At 35.9% G+C, this 18,650-nt stretch overlaps 1 protein-coding gene across 1 annotated transcript in view; it reads left to right on the forward strand.

The window, feature by feature from the left end:
* The window catches only part of LOC142335912 (uncharacterized), a 120,586-nt gene that overhangs the window by 58,531 nt on the left and 43,405 nt on the right, over positions 1-18,650 (forward strand). Inside the window, exon 3 of the mRNA XM_075384294.1 lies at positions 6,439-6,596. Coding sequence (XP_075240409.1) covers positions 6,439-6,596 — 158 coding nt within the window. The remainder of the gene's footprint in view (positions 1-6,438; positions 6,597-18,650) is intronic.

The following is an 18,650-nucleotide window of genomic DNA, read 5'->3' on the forward strand; positions in this document are numbered from 1 at the left end:
AATTGCTCTTTCATTGTGTCTGATTAAGTTTCTCTGAATGAATGAATTTTTGTGAGCTGCTTTTCCAAATATCTTAAATGAACTCGTGAGGAAAAAAAGTGTTTGGCCAGTTCATTCTTACATTATCATTCTTTCCTCTTTGTCAATTTATGATTTACAATTTCGCGAAGTAGATTGTTCAGGTGGGCGAGTCCTTGCCCCCACAAATGTGACGTTCAATATACCAGATCCTGTAAAGTGGGATCCTCAGGCTGCCAAAAATGCGAAAGTGGTCATCACATTGTCGTGCTTTAACTTGGCAAAACATTCCTTCAGTGTCTGCCAATATGGCAAACTGATGTTGCAGGAACATTAGGAGTATAAAAATAAACTTTTGCAATTCATCATGTCCAATGAGCAGTTATTTTCCCAAGAATTCGCAGTGAATTTTTAGGCGGGTGATGTGCGAGGTACCACTCACATTCAATTTTGCATTCATTCTTGCAGGCATCTTGAAGTGTTTCCTCGTAACCATTAAGCAATTGCTCGTTAGTTGTGTGTGAGTAAGTTTCTCCGAACGAATGGTTTTTTGTGAGCTGCTTTTCCAAATATCTTAAATGAACTCGTGTGGAAAAAAAGTGTTTGGCCAGTTTTAAGTTTTATGTTTGGCCAGTCAGTCCTCTACCCATTGCTTTCCTGCATCATATCTGTTTGCCTTAATAACAGTGGTTTTTTGGGGATGGGATGTCGAAGGATCAGGTGTCGGATGTAGATCACGAGTCTACTCGCTTAATTGTGCCGTACAACTCCGTGTAGTATCAACATTACACTTCACTAGCCAGTTCATTGTCCACGCTCAAATCTACATGATCCGAACAAACAGGTTCAATTTGAGAACAATTTCAATCTCACAGTTGACAAATTGAAAGCCTATTATAAAAGAATAAAGCTAAACTTTGATTCGAAAGTGGTCATCATACTGTCGTGCTTTAACTTGGCAAAACATTCCTTCAATGTCGGCCAATATGGCAAACTGATGTTGCATGAACCTTAGGAGTATAAAAATAAACTTTTGCATTTCACCATGTCCAATGAGCAGTTATTTTCCCAAGGATTCGCAGTGGAATTTTAGCCGGGTGATGTGCCAGGTACCGCTCACATTCAATTTTGCATTCAGTTTGGCAGGCATCTTGAAGCGTTTCCTCGTGACCATTAAGCAATTGCTCTTTCATTGTGTCTGATTAAGTTTCTCTGAATGAATGAATTTTTGTGAGCTGCTTCTTCAAATATCTTAAATGAACTCGTGTGGAAAAAAGTGTTTGGCCAGTTTTATGTTTTTTATTTTGCCAGTAAGTCCTCTAGCCATTGCTTTCCTGCAACATAAATGTTTTCCTTAAGCACAGTGGTGTTTTTGGGGATGTCGAAGGATCAGGTGTCGGATGTAGATCATGAGTCTACTCGCTTAAGTGCGCTGTACAGCTCCGTGTAGTATCAAGATCACACTTCACTAGCCAGTTCATTGTCCAAGATCAAATCCACCTGATCCGAACAAACATGTTCAATTTGGGAACAATTTCAATCTCACAGTTGACAAATTGAAAGCCTATTATAAAAGATTAAAGCTAATCTTTGATGCGAAATTGGTCATCATATTGTCGTGCTTTAACTTGACAAAACATTCCTTCAATGTCGGCCAATATGGCAAACTGATGTTGCAGGAACCTTAAGAGTATAAAAATAAACTTTTGCATTTCAGCATGTGCAATGAGCAGTTATTTTCCCAAGGATTCGCAGAGAAATTTTAGCCGGGTGATGTGCTAGGTACCGCTCACATTCAATTTTGCATTCAGTTTGGCAGGCACCTTGAAGCGTTTCCTCGTGACCATTAAGCAATTGCTCTTTCATTGTGTCTGATTAAGTTTCTCTGAATGAATGAATTTTTGTGAGCTGCTTTTCCAAATATCTTAAATAAACTCGTGTGGAAAAAAAGTGTTTGGCCAGTTTTATGTTTTTTATTTTGCCAGTAAGTCCTCTACTCATTGCTTTCCTGCATCATAAATGTTTTCCTTAAGCACAGTGGTGTTTTTGGGGATGTCGAAGGATCAGGTGTCGGATGTAGATCATGAGTCTACTCGCTTAAGTGCGCTGTACAACTCCGTGTAGTATCAAGATCACACTTCACTAGCCAGTTCATTGTGCAAACTCGATTCCACCTGATCCCAAATAACATGTACAATTTGATAACAACTTAAATCTCACAGCTGACAAATTGGAAGCCTATGATAAAAGAATTAAGCTAAACTTTGATGTGCTTCTTAAAATAGCGACACTAGATATCAGACACAGCATCAGTGTGCATCACAACCAACGAGTAGGGAACTTGATTGCAAACTCAAATAGATAATTGTTGCGAACACAGTGCTCAACTGCAACCGGAGACAGTGAATTTTGCTCGGTCGAAGTTGCATAAGCAATTCGCTTGAACCCTGACTATGTCGGGTGAGCTGGATTTAGTCAGCATTCCTCACTTTCCACAATTGAACCAAGTTTTCATTGTACAAATAACAAGAATTTTGTCCAAACTGTCTCAAGCACAAATAAAAGCACCTTCCATCCCACCCCCGCTTTGACCCTCAGAGCACTGCAACTCCCGTACATTGACAATGCTTTCGGATTGGCTCAATCACCACCACAATCAATCAAACAGAACTTCACTAATTACATGGCAAAGATTGCAAATCATTTCCTCCCTTCTCCGCCTGGTTTAAACATTCCTTCGCTCAAAATCTTTTGTTAGACGTTTTAAAATAAATTTTGACGGCACAAGAGAAACCAAACTGTTTTGTATCCCACTGTGCACAACACATTGGAAAATGTGAATTTAATTCAAAGGTTGTTAGACACAACTACCAGAAAAAAGCAAGATCCCCTGCAAGAATGAAACCTTGATAGTGCAACTGTAACTTTTTGCAATGGCTTGAAGTATAAGGGAAACCTAAAAAGGCAAATTACTTACAGCCCTTGATGACGAATGGCGTCAAGTTGACGAACAATAAAAACCGTTGTCATGGGGAATTAAAAACAGCAGTCGCCTAGCTTGTTTGATGCGGTCCAACGCACATAGACACACCTAGGACACTGGAACAAAAATTTGGTCACAGGTCTTCATCAGTCCGATTTTAAACCTGCACAGCAGTTTTCCTCTTTTCAAGATCCACAAACTTTTTTTAATAAACTATTCTGTTACCATTTCAACTCCTGGAAATGGTGTGTTAAATTTACAATCCTTGATTTCAACTATTGTTTTGAGTAATAAAGCAACGCACAAGATTTATTGGAAAACTTCAACAAAGGCAACAATTGAGTACATCACCAGCTCACTAATTACAACCAGAAATGCCATGAAGAAATTCGCTACCAGCACGCAAAAAGGAGGAACTCTTAAACAGGTTGTACTGCAAGAACGACCAACGCCATTTGCGGAATTTCCTGTAGGCGCTTCTGGGAGTACCGTGTCATAATAGAAAAGGCATCAACCAAGCCGGCAAAATTATTGGCTACAGCAAAGTTTCGATTCTCATGCCGGTGGGAAAACTGTACGATAAGGCAGTGCTCACAACCTTGGAAGTGAACTAAGAACTTTTGGAACAGCTCCCAAAACTGTCTTCTTCGTGGAACTGACAGAAATTTTTCCATCAAAATCCTCTATAAACAATTACAAGAACAGCACCAAGGTTGAGGTGATTGAAAGTAAACCTTCTAGTGCACAACCATCAAGTAGACCACTACAATGTTGTCTGCGAGCAATATAAATGGCTTCTTTCAGACAAACGGACTGGAGCTCAAAGAAGGAAGTTGGGACGATGAGTTAACCAAAAAACAGTCGATTGGTTTCAGATATGGTGTGTTTAACTGTATCAATTTCCGAAAATAAATATACAGAGAAGCTGGTTATTTGTAACTTTTCACCATCTTGAACTCCATATGTTTCGTGGTAGCTCGCAGGACTTATTTAATTATATAGTTTTTCTTAGTGCCGCAATAGCTTCCCGTGATATTAAAACAGAGCTGGCATTCCTTCTGAGAAAAAACCATGTTGCAACCATTGAGGCTAATTCTGTTGCGAAACTAAAAATCAATAACAGTGCTTTTTATATTTGCTGTCAAAAGTAAAGGAAAGTTATGCCATCCTCGCACAACTTTCCAATAATTTGAAATGCGTTTTCTGCAGAAAGTTCCGTGCGGCCCCCCATCAACCATAATTGCACACCTCCCATAAAAAGGAGTCGCACATCAGTTTTCTTACTGATTGGTCAAACACCGGGGTTGATCAATTTGGCCCATTTTATGTTATCATTGGTCGGATTGGATTACTGAGAAGAGGTTCAAAAAATCGCGCTGACGAATACTGAAATTGTTCCGTCTACGGGCTCTCATTTTTGCAATAGGGCTGCAGCGTTTTGTCTCTCACCAGTCTACGCCAGCTATGATTTGATCAAATAGCGGTACGAACTTCCTTGTGCCAAAAAACATTCCGCGAGAGGTTTGCAAAACAGAATATCATAAGCATTGGCACGTTGATTCCGCAAAAATGCATCAAGTGAACGTTCAGTATGCCGGTACACTCCACCGGTGTGGCATTCGAAAGAGCTTGGTTCATCGTTTTGATTGAGTACTGTGCACCGTCCTTTGCACAAGACGTCTCCTTGATGAGGTTTTGTACATCACACAGTGTCTCGTCGAATACGCATTGAACGCACATCCGTTAATCGTGCGCTCTAGGCTTAACAACACCAGCCAGTTTTAATCGGTAATGAGGCAAAAAAAATTCTGTCAAACAAATGTGTTGGTGAAATCAATCGTTGTAGTTGATACGCTCGCGCATGGTCCTATGCCAATGCACTTTCGTTACGTTTGCCCAAGGATATACCTGCCCCGTATTTTTAAGCAGCATGATCCTGCCTAGCAGCATGTCAATACTGATGACTTATTTTGGATAGTCAAAAAACTACCCCACCTGTTACTATCACATTAATCGGATCGAAGAACTCCGGAACGGTTGCAACAGCGTCACCCGCTCCACCCTCTTACTAACACTCGTCCCTTTTCTCTGTACGTTTTTGTCTGTTCGCCAATATTTTCTTCCGGGCTATCAAATGTTACTGAGTAAACTCAAATGACCCTATTTTATTTCTAGAAAAAGAACTCTTGTGCCTGTTTTTGAACAATTTCACCTAAAATTTCCAATAAAAATGCGTTATAATTATTCGTTCACAGAAGCAGCAAAATCAAATTACCGAAAAGAATCTCAAAAATCGCTCAAATTGTTGTATTTGAAGAACATTTTTTGGTTTTTGAGCAAATTCGGTTGATGACCGATATTAGATAAGACCTGCCAATAAAACGTTGCTATCTTTGCTTCTGACCTGATGTGAGCTTAAATGCAGTTTACCTTAACGTGCAGTTCTTCGTCTATAGTTTTTTGCCTAACAGGTATATGTTTTTACATTTACACACACACACACACACACACACACACACACACACACACACACACACACACACACACACACACACACACACACACTATATATATATATATATATATATATATATATATATATATATATATATTAAAGCCATAATTTTCTCATGTAATGTTCTGGAAAGTTGAGTTTTTTGCCAATGGATAAACAGATTGAGCATCTCAATGAAAGTAAACTCTGATCAAATTTTCTTTGACCACGCACAGTGAATTTCAAAAATAACTAAAACTTAAATAATCTCGAAAATTACAAGTGTACACCGTACCGAACTCAAAGTAGGATTCATTAATTTTAGAGTCTTTCTAAAAAATAAGGAAATTTTGAGATTTATTTTTAGCCAATTTGCCGGGGTGCATGTAAAACAGCCCACAGCTATCAGAAATGTTCAACAAACGCTCTGGGGTCTCAGAGGTGGTCACATTAATGCGTTTTCAGCTAGTTTTTGGCCATTTTCTACAGTTTTCAGACGGTTTACAGCCCAATGTATCCGAAATCACCTATTTTTTTGTAAATTTCGGGTACAAAAAATGTCGAGCTCTCCTAACCATGGGAAAATTGACGGACACTTCTCTTCAGTGAAACAGAATTGGCTGCAGTCGGACAAGTTAAAAACCAGAATTGGCGCAAGTTTGACAATTGTAAAATCAGCATGAACGCAAGTAAAAGAATAAATCTGGCAAGTAAAAAATTTGACATGAATCGCTGCATGAATCAGTACTGAAGAAGAATTGCATTTAGATGTGCCCAGTATTGATTCGTACTTTGAGTTCGGTACGGGCAATCAGACAGCCTTAAAACCTATGTAGCCCAAAATTTCTAAACACGGTTCTGGGATCGTTTGCTTAGTTCATTTTGGTCTGAGACCACTGTGTAATCATCTGTGTAATGAAGTTTTTCTTGACTATGATTTTAGCGATTTCTACTGCCTAAGCGGTTTTATGACAGACTCTTATATCAACAGAAGTAACAGTGGAAGTGTGAACCGCGCGCGTCCAAGGCTTACAAGGGATTCCCAGGGAGCACGGTTCAATCAGCTTATCAACAATAAAGGATGGGGTGGAAGTGGATTGAGTAAATATTTAAGCTGCATAATAGGAAAATGTCACAAGTGTGAGTATTTATAACACTGTACACCTATCAGCCTTTTCTTGTTCTATTTAATCAAACCTTTTCTGTCATGCGAATGAACAGTGACTTTTTGCAAACATTTCCAGTTGAAACAGTTTGGTGGCCCAGCATTTTAGAAGTGACAGACTGCTCAGACGGATGAGTCATTTTAAGTTTTACAGCCAGACTGTAAATAGAAAAATATGACATGAACAGATTCATGCTCAGCGCAAAAAACCAGCACGTTTTTTCCATGGTTCAGCTCTGGAATGCTATGACAGATAAGTCCGGGTACTCTGTTCGACTCTTGGTTTCAAAGGGTAACTAATGCAGCAGCTTAAACAGTGCATTAATTTCCTCTTTGTTGACTTCGTGATTTTGCCGATAGCATATTTTGGACAAGAATATATTCCATACTCTACGACAAGGGGTAAAAACTCGCCAACGCTTTTTTGAAGGGCTGTAACAACTCATGAGATATACAATTTTGGTCAAGTATTTGTTCCGACCCACATGTGGGGGGAGGAACTATATACTCAATTGGTTTTTTTTTGTTCAGTCAATTTTGGCCGATCGATATATTCATCGTAGAGAAATGTGATTGGTATCACTAAAAAACTCGTCCACCGTAGAATTCGAAATTAAAAAGATTTTTCTGAATTTCGTTGCATTCTAGGAGTTATCGAGGTTTAAAGTTTTGTGTGAACACAGGACATTTTGTTCACTTTTGGCTAAAATTTCGTTCAAATTAAGATTTTTTCTGTAAAAACTAATAAATTCAAGATTCCATTTCAAGCTACTAAATGAAACAATTTTGCTTTCCTAATAGACGAAAGGCAATAAAAATTCTAGTTTTGTTCTCGTGGGTAAATTTACTATAAAAGAACTCGAATTCTTTTTGAGAGCTGTTTTTTTAGAAAACTTTTTGCATTTTCTTTGGTTTTTTAATCACTTATAGTTTAGTCGCTGTTCATATCAAGATTCTGTTATTGACAAACCTAACTTACAGTCAAATGAAGCTCAATGAACAAAAAATCCGCTCTCAAGGAGTTGTTCCTGTTTTCTTTTGGCTTCTTCTCTGAGTTTTCGTAATTTTTAATCAATTTTTCATTTTCTTTTTGATATTTTACTAAAATTGTTAAAAACAGTGGTGTTGCTTTTACAGTAAGGGACAAAAAAGGCTCGCCAACTCGTTTTAATTGAGCTTTTTGGTTAATATTTCTGCTAATCTTTTTGAATTTGATACTATTTTTAACTCAAACCGGGTTCCAAATAAGCTATTGTTTCCCACTTCGTTTAAATTTGCAGGAAGTAGAGACCTAACGTCTGCTACCACAATCTTTGAAAACAACTTAAACAGATAGGTGTACATTTGCTTCCTCTAGAAGTTTTCTGAAATTAAATTTTTGGCTGTTTTCCGAAAAATAAACCAAAAAAAAATTAAACAAAGTGCATGATTTAGCTGTGGTTTATTGAAAAATTTCATTTAATAAATGATCTATTTTGCCAATATATGGTCTAATTACTTGTTTTTGTTGTACGCTGTGAAGAATCAGGGCTAGGGGTCAACTCATCACGGATTGTTACAATCAATAATTATTCGGATTATATTAGGGCGGTCTTCCTCAAAATTTTTTTTGCAGTTTTGTCATTTTATGTTGATTACTGACATGAATTATTTCAAATAGTGGCCCAATCAATGACTATTTATCTTTTTTACAACAAAAAGGCCATATGAAAACATAGTTTGTCTTCAGAGAAAAGCTCATAGTTTAGATGGCTTTGAAAATGTATTTTCGTAAACTTAAAATGGTTTCATTTTTTTGGATTCATTTGTAAAACTTTTGCAGCCGCATGACAACGTTTTATAATTAACGATTCAAATCGGTTCTTAACGAGCTGCAGATAAGCCTATACAATGCCTTCAGTTATTATCTAATGCCTCTTATAACTTTGTATTGTGTATTTGTTTTAAGAGAATGTTAGTGAAGTTTTGAAATTTGTCAATTTCTAATCTTATTTCTATCCACATGTAGCTTAGTGTCATTTTGCGGAAGGCAAAACTTATTTCAAGTGGTGAAATAAGTGTTCTTTACTTTGGTATTATTTTCAACTAATGCTTTTTGGCTTACTTAGTACGAAATTTGATTAAAAGTTTTGTGAATTTTTGCACATTTTCCTGTATTTGAAGTAGTTATTTATCCACTTCAACTAACCATATTAGTTATAGCTTCAATTGGCGTTAAAAACTTTTGCAAAATAACATTTTTAATGACTTCCGTGAATAGTTGATAGTTTTAACGACTGCGAAGCCGTTCTCTCAAAACTACTTGGATTTGTGTCTTTGCCTTTAATTCTAGTTCTTTTCGTTTTCATACGGCATATCTATCTCAATCAAAAACCCTAATTGTTTCTGTAGACAATTTTTCAATATATTTACTGATTTTGGATTAGAGCTAAAAGTTTTAATGACTTTTAACGGCTGCGCATCCGTGCTCTCGCAAAATTTTTTAGGTTTTTTTTGCCTCTAATTGTAGTTCTTTTTTTTGTCGTTCAGTATTTTTATGAAAATCGAAGGCTTTGAACGCTTCCACTACTCTTTAACTGAATCTGTTTCCTGATTTCACTTTCTAGTTAACGGTTTTAAAGACTTTCAATTATTTTCTTTATAGAAATCATTTTTGTTATTCCCATTTTTTGTTGTCTTTGTCGTCTACAGGTAACCAAGTCTTATTATTGACAAAACTCATCAATTTTCTGTTGCTGTAACAATTCTTGCTGTTGGTTATGTTTTGACAGATGTCTGTAGAGCTTAGAAATGTTTTTTGTAAGAATTTTGTGAGTTTTCGATGCTGATCAGTATTTGTGGTTCATTTTTTTGTCTTTTTCAGAAAGAGACTTTACCTAGAAGACCCAGCTAAAATCAAAATGGACTTAAGCAATTCATTTCAAGGCTTTCGTGAGTTTCCAGTTTTTAATGTTTTTCTAATGTATTATAGTTATAATGGCTGCAACACTGGCTAAATTGTTTTTGGAATTTCCAGTTTATCCGAATTTGCTGTTTTTTGCCGTCCTATGGTTTGGCTTCAATAATAACAAGCACAAACAGAATCCCGAGCAGCTGCAAATTGATCCTTTTTTTAAAGTTCAAAGCTTTTGGTTTGTTTGAACTTTTAAAAATATTTCTTCAAAAGAAATCAGTTGATGTCAGTTTTATTTTATTTCTTTCAGTTTTGAAGCTTGGTCTCGGTAACGAAAAGTTGCATCCTCTTTCCAGTAGACCATGATCCAATGTTTATATCTTTTATTTTCAACCATTGGTTTGTTGGGTTTGCTACTGCAAATTTTTATTTAAAAAACGTGTGATTTTTGGATATCCGCTCATCCTTTCCACATTATCACAACAATGGGTTGGCCAAATTTGCGCTGTTATTTTTGCAGTCGTCCAGCATATAAGGATAAGGACAATTCTCGATTGCTTCACGTTTAAATTAGCGTTCCTAATGAGCCGAGTTGATACGACGTGCTTTCGTTTCAATCAATTTAAATTTGGTTGTTCTCAAAAAAAAAGAGAATTGTATTTTTAAACTCTGTCCTTTTTGCTCTTTTTTGTCATCCTGTCAACGAGTCACATAATTGAGAGGTCTTATATCTTATCCAATGAACATCTAATGCAGTATAGTTTGATTTGTTCAGATTGGGTTTTACAGGATTCCTTCTTCATTTTGTTATTTTCTGTTTTCTAAAAATTTTCATCGAGGTTTGGTCGTAATTGATGGTTGCTCGTATTTGTTTTTGGGTGTATCTCGTCCAGTACTCTCATTGAGGTCAAGTCTCATCGACCCTCTAATCCAGCTTTAATTGTTTGCTAAAGGATATGAGACTTTTAGAACCTTTTCTTTCTCTTCCTCATTTGGTAGACTAATAAATCAAAATGTGGATGGGCGGGGTCGGAACATCATGTGCGAACAGGTGACTTATTTTTCCTAATCTTTGACAAAAAGGGCGCTAGATTGCCTATTTTAAAAAAGGTGAACAAACTTCCTTTTTTGTTACCCTCTTTTGGTCAAATAGAGATCAAGTTTAAAATCACTAAATTTTTAATTAAAATCTCAGTACAATTTCCAACCTCGCAAAGTTGCTTGGTTGATTAAACTGGTTTATCAAACCTCCCTCGTTAATTAAGACATGCACTTGCGATGTAACAACACCCATCAGAAGTAACAAGACATGCAAAAGTTTCTATCAGAAGCTTTTGTATCAATTTTGAGCACAAATTTTAAATGACACTAAAAATATGAGACAGATTAATATGGAGACGTCATGTCTATAGGACATTGCCCCTCCTTTAGCATTCTTCAGACAAATAAATTTGATAAAAAATCAGGAAACGATAATTGTTCACTTTACCGGTTATACAACATGCACATAATTAGGTTTAACAATTGATTAACTTTTATCGCAGATCGGCACACACTTTAATTTGCTACTCTGCTTGCTGCGGATACCGACAATTCGGAGAGGTTGTGGCTCGGATTGCATGACCATCTCTCTTTTCAATTTTGTGGTGGGATGCACTTATAAACTTCGGGGTGGTATTCACGATGGGATCGTCAAATTATCTGTGGCCTCTATGTCATCAACCCAAAATGGTCGTTTCGTCGTTTCCTATTGTCTGGTTCTTTTTCTTTATTTGAGTCTTGGCTTCTGCGTCTACTGCCCAGGATGAAGTCCGCGACCCAAGAAAAGTATTGGCCAGACCGACTGTATGCATCTAGTAATATCACTTGATGTTTTTGCGGTGCGTTTGGTTTGATTGCTAGTAGATGGAATTTGCGCCGGAAATGAATAACTTTGATTCGAAACCAAGTTTTTGGTGAAATTGATAAGACTTATAGAGCTTTAGACGTTGCGTTACTTCAATGGCCTTTAATCTTTCGATCATATTTCGAGTTGCGCATTTTGAGAACCCGAGCAACGTTAATACTGGTGGAGAAGCAAGCTTGCCACCCACTTTCTTGGAGCACTCTATTTTTTGTCTCAGTGATTTTTTCCTTCAATTTTATTCTGTGTGCCAAGATCTTTCGTTCTAATGTTTTCTCCGATATTTTTGGCGTTTTTTTGCAATCGCTGCCAAATCCGTGTTTCTCTCTTCCAATGTGCCGAATTTGACAATTTCAGAGTTCCTAACTCGGACTCCTTTCATGTTCAGCTTTTCAATGACACCAGTTGTTGGACTTTTTCCGGCCAGCATGCATTCACGCGTCAGTACTTCTTTTCTACAATCCAAATTTTTCTTTCGTCTTCTTTTCGCATTGGTTTCCCTGGCAAATTTTACCTGGAAGCTAAGTTCCGTTCGTGGGATAACTCACAGTGCATAGCCCGACTAAAAAAATCTGGGTTGAGTGCCTTGAACTCGCTGTTGCTGCTCTGTTGGTCTGTTTTCAATTTCCACATCGCAGTTTTTGCCTGTATCTGCCCATTTTTCATCGGTTAAATAGTTCTTTCCAGGAATGGTGCGCTCGTAGATTTCAAATCAAGCGTTAAACTCACATGCAAAGTCAAGTGAATGATTGGTTACCGTAATTCCTGTGTCACAATCTTTGAAAAGTTTTTACTGAATTTGAACTAGGTCTCAGACTGCGTGAAAGATTTTCATATCATTTAAATGCTTGCCACCAAAAAATTTTTTTTTTCACAAGAGGAAATATTTTTCACCGCCTGCAAATGGATTGCGTGATATATATATATATATATATATATATATATATATATATATATATATATATATATTGCTTCCCAAATAGATATTTTTACAGTATTTTATCATCCAGACTACGCCCAGTAAATCGATTACAGAGACACTAAAGCTTTCTTCTGTAACGCTTAAAATTTGCATATGCAATCGTATTCCACCTATCTTCCGTGTTCCGTTTTAACGAAGCTCGCAATCGTCATATAGAGTCATCCCACCTAACTCGGATTTCTGAACTGATTTGTAGTGGCGTTTTTCAGTGTGTGATGTTATCTTTTTTCAATGAAAGTTTTTTCGATATTTTCTTTCTATAGAAACAGTACCTTTTTTCAGTAAGCGTTGGAGTAGATGGCAGAGTTGTGCCAGTTTTGGTGTGAATTTGTTTTTTTTTATTTTACTTGAACAATGGCCGTATCTTCTAAAAAACAAAATGTATTTTGTAGTCCAATTAGTGCATAGTTTGTAGCCTTCCGCTGGCTTGACTGTTAGATCATAAAACCCGGTTCTGAATTGATTTTTGACAATTGATTCTCCACAGATAATTTTAAATTCTTATATGTTTCAGAGTGCAGTTGAAGTTCAATGTATGCGTACTTTTGATCGATTTTGGTAAAATATGCGTTTTGGCTCATTGAGTTTCAATCAAGTTTTCTGATATCGAACCACTGAGCATTAATCGGCTTTTGGCTTCTTTATGAATTGCTTTTTTGGGTATTCTCAAGTCTGATTCTATTTCTTTGACTAGTCTTTTTCAATAAATATGACTTTGAGGAAACAAAATTTTCATTAGAACAACTTGATAAATTTTTGTCCTAAGATTTTTTCTGTAACTGGGCGAATTCTTCAGTTTTTTTTTGGGTTTTCGATTATTAGGTACTCGTTTTAATTATCAATTTTGCTATGAGTGTTTTTGATCAATAAATACTAGAGACAATTTCTGGAAATTGAGTAGCAATTGCTTGCTTTATTGAGCATTGAGCTTCAGGAGGAATATTACTAATATATTTACCCCAGTCAGATTGTTGTTGTACAACTACGAGGACAAGTTTTTTGAAGAGATCTCTCCCCGCAAAGTTTTTTTGACCATCCTTCCTGAGTGTCAGGAATGCGTTTTGTCTTTTCCAATTATTACACCCGATTGCATTTCGTAGTTTGTCGTTTATTTTTTATCGGTTCGAATTTCTTTGGTTCTTTTTTGTTAGTCTTCTGTATGAACTCTGATTTCGCGGTTCTTCTCAATATATTTTTGGCGAGATTTTATTATGACTCTTCGTACACTTTCCTAATCTAGCATCATAGCGCCCACTGCATTCCAGTTTTAATTGTTACAATCAGAGTTTCCACTTTTCTTGCCGTTTCTTTAGTTCTTGTCGCCACATAGTCATCGCCAAAAATTTCCGACGACGCATCGCACACATAATTTAAAAATTATTTTCAATAGTGATGTAGCTAGCATTTTCCTCTTTGCCGTCCTCTACAACATGATCTATTTGATTTACATTGTTCTTATTATGTTGTTTTTTTAACTTTCGACACATCTTGGCTAAATGATTAGCAAGTCCACATTTTATGCAGTTCATTCCAAGTGAGTTGGCATCTTACTTGTGGCATTTGGTCTATTTCTGACCGGAGATTCTACAATTATTTCTGTATCTTTTATGTCCGCAGGCTTTCGTTTTGCGATAGTAGTTTTGGCATTGTTGGTTGGAATTTGTGTTGCGATTCCTAGCTTAAAAATTAGTAACTATATTAATTTTTTGATTACTTGTCGGCATTTGGTTTTTCATTGCCGTTCCTATAATCCCATTTCCATATGGCTTGCTATTTCGAGGTCTTTTACTGTTTCTCGGAGCTGTTTTTTTTTGAGGTTCAAATTCAACCATGTTACTGATGAAAATATTTTGTATAACTGGATCCTCCTAATCTCCCTGACTGAAAATTTCAGATTTTTCCTTCAATCTACCGTATAAAACTTCTACTGCTTTGCTTTTTCGCTTTTGAAGGATTCTTCCGTTGCTTTCCAAAGGTCTACTCACTGTGGATTGTTTTTCCATTTCGTGATGCGGATGCTCGCTATAGAATTTTCTAGGTCCTTTTTGTGTCAATGCAGAGATAGAGTGTACATGTTGTCTTTTGTCGTATCTCACCCGTTGTTTAATTCCTCATAGTTTGTGGATTTCATCTATTTTTTTACGTCGGTTTTGCCAGCTCACTTTTAACTGGGCCTGTCTAGTGAGTTCATCTCTCTCCATTATTGTTTAGGTCCTTCTACTTGCTCCCAGTATGTTGCTTTTTCGGGGTATGTAACGCCTGCGGTTGATCATTTGGGTTATTTTTCCAAGTGTACGTTTTCTTTAGTTAAAAGGGCCTTTTCCACTGTCCGCTCCGCTTTTCGAAATTGAGTGGAGGATTTGCGGAACGTTTCTCCCGAAAAGCGTCAATATTCAGAAGAATTTTCGGGATTTCTTTGCGGTTTGCGCTATGTGATTTTAACGTAGAATAAATCATTGAAATTTGTGATGCAAAGTTACCTTCGGAAACTGAGATGGATATTGCGTCGCAAATGCCTCTCCTAATTGCTGAGTGAATTAGTTTACTTATTTTAGTTGGATTTCGCGACACAAAACACTGCTTTATAGCCGATTGACCCAGACGAGAGAAATTTACGAAATTAAATTACTCAACTGAATTTTGTGAGGCTTGAAATTGGAATGAAATATTAAAGAGAATTAGAATGAAATTAAACTTGATCAGAAACTGATCAAACGGAAGTAACAGAAACGGGATCTTCTGCCGCAGTTTCCTGTCTAAATTTATGAACAAAATAAACTAGGTGGAAATAAAAACATAGCAGGACAAGTCCTGACGCACCATTCAAAGAATTTTCATTGACTAAACAGAAACAAACTAGACCTAGAATGGACTATCAGTGAATTGAGAAAACCATTTTAAAAAATCAGATAAAAAAAATTAGAAAAAAACAGAAAACCAATGTCAAAATGCCGCATGTGAACAAAAAAAACCACTACCGAGAAACCGAATTTTTGTTCAAACACAGTTTTCTCACTCTACTTTCAAATTAGAGCGAAAAAAATTCACGCCGCAAAACCACTCGCTTTTTCGCTCCATTTCCTGTTTCGGCGTGACCAAAATCACTACTCCAATTTGACTTCAAAAATCATGAAAATGTGAGAACAGATCTTAAAAAAAAGACAGCGCCCCAATACAATTCAAATTCTTTGAATTGTAAAAATGAACTGAACATATTGATTGTTCAAATCTGGATGACATCGAAAATATGAGTAAGGTGCATATGGAGATGTCTTGTCTAGATGACAGAAACTAAAACGTTTCAGAAAACTATCAGATATATTTTTATCAAACTGTGTTTCTGCATAATATAAAAAAATCAGATCACTTTGTGTCTCTAAATACAAAATCTTTTCCGTATTGATAATATTTGTTCAAATGTCACAGGTACGGCTTTTCATCATTTGTCGAATGCGAATCACTGTTTGTCTGTAATTATTTTAAATTTTCATTGTGATAATTGTTTTAAAGTTTAGTAAAACACGCCATAGTTATTCAAATTTTATCTGTATGATACGTCACATCTCAATTAGCATCAGCAAACATCTCTACAAGTATTTGGCAAAATATATTTTTCTTGATACAAAACGACATTTTTCACGAAATACTAAATATGGGTCTCACATATAGTTCCTTTAAACCGTCAGAACCCAAGCCGGATCCGAATGGTTATCTTGCAAGATTTTGCCAGAATCTGGCAGAATCTTGCAAGACGATACATCGTCTTGCAAGAAATTCTGCCAGAATCTTGCAAGATCTTGCAAGATAACCATTTTTTGCAAGAATCTTGCAAGATAGCCATTCGTTCTGCCAGAATCTTACAAGATAACCGTTCGTTTTGCAAGAATCTTGCAAGATAGCCGTTTGCAAAAAAAACTTTCTTACACTTGAAAAGACCTTACACTTGGAAAGAAAACGCTAAGACGGTTGCAATATTCAAATGTACACTTATTTTGCGCATCGACAAAAAAGCGAAAGACAATTATTAAAAAAACATCAGAAAAGTATTAATCTAAGCATCAAATTTTTTGGGCATTGGCAAGAAAAATTAAGCGTAAGGAGCTAAATTAAACGAAATAAAGCTGTTTAAGATGCAAAGAATAATGACATATAAATTTTTCATCAGAAAAGGTAATATAGACGTGTAGTTTTGTAAATCTTGATAAAGTTGAAGGAAAATAATTTTTTGATAGTAATTTATTTTGTGTTAACAGCTCTCAAAGGTTGATTTTAATTTGTTTTCTTCAGATAATTCATATTTCCAGATTTAAAATCTATTCAAATTATTTTTTTTCTTTAAAAAACACGCAACTGATTCTTAAGTAAATTTCTGGTCGAAATGAAATGTGTTGCATGAATGAGAGCCAATAAGAGGACAGCTCGACCGGAACGAAATTGCAAGAATCTTGCAAGATAACCGTTTTTCTGCCAGATCTTGCAAGACAACCATTTTTCTGTCAGATCTTGCAAGATAGGCAGTTTTTGCAAGATTCTGGCAAAATCTTGCACGATAACCATCTGGTCTCGACTGGGGAAGTCAACTCTGCTCGTCATTTACGTTGTGTTCAAATTATAGGGAAAAACCTTTTCTGATGGACTAAACGACACAGAAGTTGTAGACCAAGTTATTATACTTTAGAAAAGATATGAAGCGTATAGCTGGGATCAAGAGTGGAAATACATTTAAATACATGAAAATGAAAAATTTGTTCAGAGCTGATCTCTGCGAGTCCTTTCACTCCGCACACTGTATCAAATATTGTCTCGTATATACCATTCTACTTACATTACTTCCCACTTCATTTTTTTGACTGTTATACTAAATATTTTTGGTGTAAATGCAAAACTTGTCAGCTGTAAATTGATGAGTTGATCGATGATGGCTCCTAGCGGCTAATTTACGACATGCATTCAATGATTCTGGAATTTTATTTGTTATTTATTGCAGTTTTTTTTGCAGTTTTTGCTTAACTTTCTCTGTCTACGCCTGATTTGTCGTTGTTGTATTTTTCTTTCACATTTTTTTGACCACTGACAATCTTCACCGTTAAAATCGTCTACTGATGGATGAATGTTAAGCTAAAGAATGCTTAAATGAAGTAGCAAGCATAGGACTTCATCTAAACGATCATTTTGGCTCTCCATTTTCAACTTTTTTGGCAAAGTTGATATCTTTAAAGAAAGACTAAACAATAATTATAGCTCTCCACCTTCCTTCCATTTTACGGAATTGGAATCGCTTGTCAACAATCTTTGCCAAAAATCTTTTCAATTGCCCTTGAACCAGCAGTTTTTGTGGATGATTTTAATAGAAAACCATTTGCTCTCTAACGCAATTTAGAACGATATGTGGCATAATTTTTCTCTGAGATCTCAGTTATTTGAAAAACTCAAATTTCAGCATAGTTTTCTGCATCACTCCTCTTTGTTGTGGGCCAAACAAAAACTATCTAGGAAAAGAAAAAAACTAAATGTAATCCCCATCAAAATCTCTGAGTCATAAAATTTTCACCAAAACAATAAGAACTTTTCCTCATTTTTTTTCCAAAATAACCATCTGGTTTGAGGCTGATTATCACATTACAGCAATTCAAAATTAAAAATTTTTTAAAGAAAACAAAAAACAGCAAATAGAACAATTATATTAACTTTGTTGATATATTTTCTTCCAAAATATTTTGATTATCAAGTGTAAAACCTACATTTGTACGCTTTCAAAAGTTATGTAACTCTCTAACCCAGCTATATTGTTACTGGAACTGGAGATTATTTTCTAAACTGGCCTTTCGTTATCATTAAATCATGCAATAGACTGGTTTGCTCATAATATTGGAAGACTTTTAGACTCTATTATTATATTTCATTTGACTCTGTTTCAGTCCCGGACCGTAGAGTCATTAAAAATCAGTACTGAATCATAAAAAATTCATTCTGTTTTTTTCTATGCGCAGAGCTCTGATCAGGGCACTTATTAGACATTTCATGATAAATTTCAGAGTAAAATTCTGAGATTTTTCTGAACATCATGAATCTCAGTTTCTGAATTCTTCCTGAACATAATGAATTTTATCCTGATTTTTTACTGTTTAGTATGATAAAAAATCAAATCGGCTGGAACTTGGAAAAAAAACCCATAAGCCAATATCAAAAATTAATTAAATGAGTATATATTA

This window comes from Convolutriloba macropyga, chromosome 3 (assembly GCF_964194025.1).
Source record: "Convolutriloba macropyga chromosome 3, txConMacr16.3, whole genome shotgun sequence".
Taxonomy (NCBI): Eukaryota; Metazoa; Xenacoelomorpha; order Acoela; family Convolutidae; genus Convolutriloba; species Convolutriloba macropyga.